This window comes from Parasteatoda tepidariorum, chromosome 8 (assembly GCF_982258835.1).
Source record: "Parasteatoda tepidariorum strain Cologne lab strain chromosome 8, Ptep-v5.0, whole genome shotgun sequence".
NCBI classification, from domain to species: domain Eukaryota; kingdom Metazoa; phylum Arthropoda; class Arachnida; order Araneae; family Theridiidae; genus Parasteatoda; species Parasteatoda tepidariorum.
In genome coordinates this window covers 23,340,577-23,347,250 of record NC_141762.1, presented here as the reverse complement: position 1 = coordinate 23,347,250, position 6,674 = coordinate 23,340,577, and the positions used below count along the sequence as shown (strand labels likewise).

The following is a 6,674-nucleotide window of genomic DNA, read 5'->3' as shown; positions in this document are numbered from 1 at the left end:
CGAACTATTTTTGAAAAGGGGTAGCATTCGGACACGAAATAATTAATGAAGTTATTTTTATCTAAAGGAAATTGAAACTTTAAAAAAATCAAAGTTATTATAGATTATTACTATTTATCATTGAAAAGCATTATAATAATTAACATTTTCTCTTACTAAAACATAGTAAATTTATCATAGTTTGCTTTTTAATGATTAAAAAAAGAAAAATAAATAAATAAAGTAAATAATTAAATAAAAAACGAATTTGAAGCAAAAAGAATGTTGCTAAATATCATTTTTAAAAAATGCTGCTAAATTATTGGTATAATTATATTTCAGAATTAATTTTTAGCTGAAATTACCTATTTTAAATAAACAATTATTTGTATTTTCAAATAAATTTGATGCAAATGGAAAATAGTGATTAAAACTGTTAATCAATCATTGTATTACGTAATAAGGCTATAATATATTTATACTTCGTATTATATCTGTAACGTAAAATGTACTATTTTATGATATGTATTATAAATTTATATTGCATTTAAAAGTGATTTTCATTTTAAAGAAAGTAAATTCACATGAATTCATACATATTGATGAAAACAAATATTTTATTCTTTCTCGTTTTTTTGACATCTATAAAAAATCTTATATATTCTGAACGCATTTCAGTAACATCTTTTGCATTTCTCAAACATAACTCTTAGCATTCATAAGAGCTTCCGAGAGGCCCTTTTGAAAATCGAAACCTCCGTCGCTGGTGACTGCCATAGCATTTACGCAAATGTAAAACCAAAGGACTTTGACGCAAGATTTTCCTGGAGGACAACTGTAGTCTCCACCAGGACAGCACACAGCATTGTCGAACGGAGCGCACTTGTAGACCTGACTATCACCGTAGCAACATCCTGGAAAGGAATGAAAAAATTAAATATTGTTCAAGAAAAGATCATTTAGGCTTTTCATCAATAAATGTGCGACGTACTGAAAATTGTACATAGTACATGAAATATTCTATTGTACATGAAATATTCTTTAAGCATAATCGAGATTATACTTTCAAAATATCTTAAACAAAGTGTTCCGCATTCACCATTCTTGATATATATTTTTAGCACTCTCTCTAGATATGAGTACCTTAATTTGCATTGAAAAATATAAAAACAAACTAACTAAATCGTTCAGCATTTTTTTGAATTTTAAATATATGAAAAATATACAAATATCTCTATAGCTGTGATGAAAACGACACTTTTAGCAATAATTAGTAACTTCTACAAAATTTTGAATCATCGAAATTACCCTGAATAATTATCGGAGCAATTTTTTTCTATGGTCGATAGTGCTTTTCTCCTTCAATGAAAAAGAATTGCCAGTTTCACGAGAGGCAGAAATTGATGCTTTAAACAGTCTAATAACTTCAAAATTCGGAATTTGATATATCAGGTATACCGTAGCGAAATTTATAAAATCCGTAGTTTTAACCCACTTTTTTTTTAATTTCTTTAATAGATGAAAAAAAACCTGCTTTGAAAAATGAAATGTATTTTTTTGCATGCTGTAGAAACTTGTAATATTTTAAAATATGCCCTAAATTGTTGATTACTTGAGTAATTTATATTAAGTGAATTGAGAGGAATATTTATGCTAAAAGCGATATGTGAGATCATAGAAAAAAAGAATATTTTCTTCAAAAGCAATTTTCATGTCATAAAAAAAGCGAAACTATTTTATTTCTCAAATTTTATTTAAAATCTGACCATCTCGTATCAGTCGTATCCGACATAAATACATTTACACTTAGAAATAGAGCTAAATAAAACTACCAGGAAATGGTAAGATTCACCGTATTACTGTCTCTCGGGGAGCACTAAAATGCTCGGTAATTTTTACTGAGAGGCATTGATAATGATTTTGGAAAAATTAAAAATGAAATACGGTGTTATAATAATTGATAAAACTTATTAAATGTGTTAAAATTTGGTAGTTTTATCATAATGTCTTAGACCATAGCATAAAGCCATTTAGTCAGTTAATTTTACTTTTCAGTTTTGTGTTTTCGTATTTTCTATTAGATATGCGGTAATAAGAACAACTTTTTAAAACTCGAAGTTTGGTTTAATTTTTTATTGTTTTGTTCAAATAAAAAAACTAATAACAAATAGTCAAAAAAGGAAAAGCATTGTGCAGAAGATTGCTTTGTGATATTTTGTACACAAATGATTAAATTAAATAACTTGGAAATTGAAGTACACATTAAAAGCCTGAAATAAAAAGCCTGAATTACAATAAAAATTGCTTTTCTGAAACAAACATAACATAATTTTTTAATTGCAAAATTTCTTTTTTCAGATTGAAAAAAAATCATGAAATAGTTTTAATTGATTTAAAAAAAGCATTGTAATTGCCATAGTTTTAAAATCTTATAAAACATTGGATTCGAGTAAAAAAAAGGGATGTTTTATTAAAATATTAAAATAGTACATTTTAATAAAAACAACTTGTAATTTAATCTGAATTTATTCATAATATTTTCAAAGTTTTATTTAAGAAGAATTGTTTATTTAATAATATGATTATATAAACTCTCTTATCTTCCTAATAATTAAAAAATAATGGAAAAAAATAATAATATACCGTATGATAAAGCTAGCTTAATTTGACTATTTTCCCGAAAAAATGTTTATTTTCAATTTCTATGCTCATTGTAGGATATTTAGAGTTAAAATTCAAAATTATAATAAAAAACACGTTAAAGTTACGAAACTTTTGTACTCAAAAACAGTTTCGTGAATGATCCTTTTAAAATTTTACTTTTACTTCAAGATCATCTGCAAACTTGCTTCTACGCATAATTCGTAATGTATTTCGATTTGCTGGATGAATGATATGAAGTTTCTGATACAAAAAGACAAAAGTTCAGCCAACCTGAAAACTTAAAATAACTTTTCAAAGCATCAAAAAACTGAATTTTAAAAAATTACGTTAAGAAATACCGGCACTCGCAGGGTGCTGGTACATTATTCCGTAAAATCCATCTTTTTACATAACATGTTGCGGAACAAAAAATCTGATATACCCTAAATTTTAAAGCAATAATTTCCGTAAAATCACTGAACTACTCTAATTGAATGAAGAGTACTGCAAACATTACAATATAAAAAAGTACGGTAAATATGGATTTCAAGGTGAAATGGATTCACGTACGATGCACCCAATGTACAGCTACTTTATACCGTAATTTGATCCGGAATAGTGTGGTTGGCCCTTTTGTTTAAAAGTAATCAAAGCATTTATTTAAATTTAAATATGAACAGGGGAGAGAGTTTTTTTCTCTCTTGCTCTGAAACTGTTAAAAGAGAGTAGGCTATTATCAAAGCCATCTTTCAACTATTAAAAGAATATTTTAGTAAAGGTGATTTACATTATTTCAATGTAATTAAGGGGCTTTTAATATTTTTTTTTTTGCCAATGGGAGTTGAAATAATTTGATCCATTTAATTAAAAATGCTTACTTACTGTGAAAATTAAACAAAAATTTGTAGCATTTAAATTAAAAAGAAAACAAAATTAAGTCACATTTATAGATAGTTCAATTGTTCTAGATTGTGTAGTTATTCTTAAAGGAGTAAGTAGTGTTAATAATCTTTTTTGCATTTTATATACTATGTATGAGTTAGAAAGCTTTTTTTAAATGAAAACATATAAATATTTATCTAAAATTGCTAGTATTTTTACTACATATTTATAAGTCTTTAGTTTTAGAAGATTTTTATCGAAAACAAGTGAAATGCAATCGATTTGTGAAAATATGGAATGTGTGTTGAAAATATGTTGAAAGTGTTTAGATTCTCTACAAGATATTAAATTTTACTCACTGCCATATCCAGGGCAAGATCCCCAACCACATGTCTCAGCAGCAGCCAATGATGCCAAGCATAGGACGCCAACGACAGCAAGTAGTACCTTCCTACATAAACAAACAAAATACAATAATACTTGAAAAAAAAGTAGGAGGTTCAAAAGTTATTAAACATTTATATTCAAACGAAAATTAAATTTGTCTGTACCTAAATTTAATAAATTAAAAGTTAATTATTTTTCTTCATACTTTAATTGTCATTGATAGTATTTATTAACAAAAGAAAGTCTCAAAAAGTTTAATTTTTATTGCTAGTAAATAACAAAGTATCTATTTTTATTTTACAAAAATTATATTTTGCGTTATATGTATTTAATGTTTAATCATTTGTCTTAAAAGATAGTTAGTGCCGTTGAAAGTTGATAAAACAGTTACAAAAACAAATTTTTTAACATTCTTCCGTTTAATTTTTGCATATGACATAAATTTTTTTATCATTTAATGATAATATTTAGTTTTTTCTTTAAATTTTATTTTTTATTTGAAAGGAAAATTGAAGAAGCTGTTATAAAAATGTAGTTGCAAGCAGACTAATTTTTAAATATAGCAATTGATATCATTAAATTTTTATCATTCAAAAAATACTTGAGTCCAAAATTTTTCTTCGAAGTTATTATCTGTGAGCATAGATAAGGCAGATACAAACAGTCTCAATTAAATTACTAGAAAACTAACCCATTATTTATCATTCAAAAAATACTAAAATTTTGTCTTTTATGTATTAAATCTTTAATTAATTTTTACACGGTTTTGCTATTGACATAAAACGTTGAAAATTTACTTTCAAAATAAATTTTTTAACCGTCTTACTTTTACTGTTTAAAAACAGTATCATCAAATCTTTATCATTTAATAGTATTAATATTTTGTATTTTACGTATTTAGTTTTTAATTCTTCATTTTTATAGTTTAATTGTTACTGCTATTGAACTTTGATAAATCTATTACAAAAATGAGTTCCAAACAACAGTTACAAACACTATCACGTGCAAATAATATCATTAGTTTTTTTATCGTTCACCAATGGTGAAGTTTTGCTTTATTTGTATCAAACTTTTAAGCATTTTTCTTCTTAGTTTAAAATTTATTTCGAATAGAAATTGATAAAACGTTTTAAAAAATGAAATTTATTAACTATTAAGTATTGCGAATATATTAAAATACATTAGCTATTACGAGTAAAGTTTTTGTTGTTTTATAGCGTTTGGAATTTTAAAGAGAGTTAACTGATTGATATGTATATTTCTAACTATTATTTAGTTATAAATTTAATAATTTTGTTAATTTAAATAATTATTTGCAAAAAAGGAAAAATAAAATCATAAATGTTTGATGCATTATTTTTTTTGTCACTCTTTTTATTACAATTTCATGCAGTTTTGGTTTACTTATACCTCAAAAATTCGATGAAGGCTTCAATATTTTTCTTAATAACTTTATTTAAGTAAATAGTTTAGTTAATAAATAACTTTATTTAATTATTTTTAAAAAAATACATTATTGATCATTATGAATTTTCTCATTATCAAAAAACAATATCCATTATTTCTAAATATATAAATGAACATAATAATTTTTCGAAAAAGGCGTAAGAAATTATAAGCTCTTACAACATAATAAAAGGATTGAGAAAAAAATTATATGGTTGAATTAATTTAGATAATTAAATAATAATTACCTGCATGATGAAGCATAAATCAATTTAATAAAAAATAATATTTAAGCTCCATTTAAAATACATACTGTTCAAATTTGATGAAAGAATTGAGTAAAAATCATTTATATATCAATTATTTAATTATATTATAAAATAATGAATACTTACATTATGTAATGCTTCGAATATTCTCTAGTAGTTGAACAATAATGTAACTAATTACTTCGGAATAATTATTATTTCCAAAGCTTCTGATTTATATAGTGAAACAGCTCTAAAATTATATTTGATAATTTTAGATAAGACTGCTTGAATAAAGTATGCAGTAAAAGTGCAACTAAAATCTCTTGTATTCGGAACAATACCAGGATCTCTTATTTCAAGATAAGAAGTGTTCTAAAATTTATTCTATTGGTTAGTCTGAAAATTTGACTTATTTTGCTTTTCCCCAATCAGGGAAAATTGTCAACTAAGTTTCATTTTCGTTGAAAGTTCCCTAAGAATTTTATAATAGAAATATTATTATTTTTTTGTTGCAAATAAGAAAATAAATGTATATTCTTTAAATGTTATACTCAAAATATCAACTTGTAAATAAAAAAGTGCCAAAATTATTATTTTCAATTATTTAAATGAAAACGCAATATTTTAATTAATATAAATGTCATTCAGAATTTAATAATCACTATGCATTGAAAATTACTTATTTATAAAATTATTACATGTTCATTTTGTTTTTCAAGGAGCACTCAATAGAACACAGTACTCACATATAAACTGTAGTAAAAGTTCTAATTTGAGTATTATAAATGAATAAATAAATAAATGAATGAATAAATAAACGTTGATTCAAAATAAAAACTAGTGCTTCCCAATTATTTTCAAAAGATTCAGTATTTCAGTTAAAGTTAGTGATACTTAAACATGAAATGTAAATAGTTTTATGACTATATTACTAACTTGAACAAATATTGAAAATTTCAATATTACACTTTTAAATGTTAATTTGGTGACATGTAACTACTACTAGCATTCTCACTAGCTCACTAACACGAGCATTTAATATATCATTTAATATAATTTACTCTCACTAGCATTAAATGTGTAATA

General features: G+C 24.3%; 1 protein-coding gene across 1 annotated transcript; it reads right to left on the bottom strand.

Moving 5' to 3' along the window:
• Positions 1–576: 576 nt before the first annotated feature.
• LOC139424774 (uncharacterized) lies at positions 577–5,948 on the bottom strand. The gene is made up of 3 exons (XM_087149992.1): positions 5,733–5,948; positions 3,864–3,955; positions 577–893 (listed from the first exon to the last, which is right to left on the bottom strand). Coding segments are annotated over exons 1-3 (312 nt in total). The 5' UTR covers positions 5,735–5,948; the 3' UTR covers positions 577–675.
• Between the last annotated feature and the right edge of the window lie 726 nt (positions 5,949–6,674).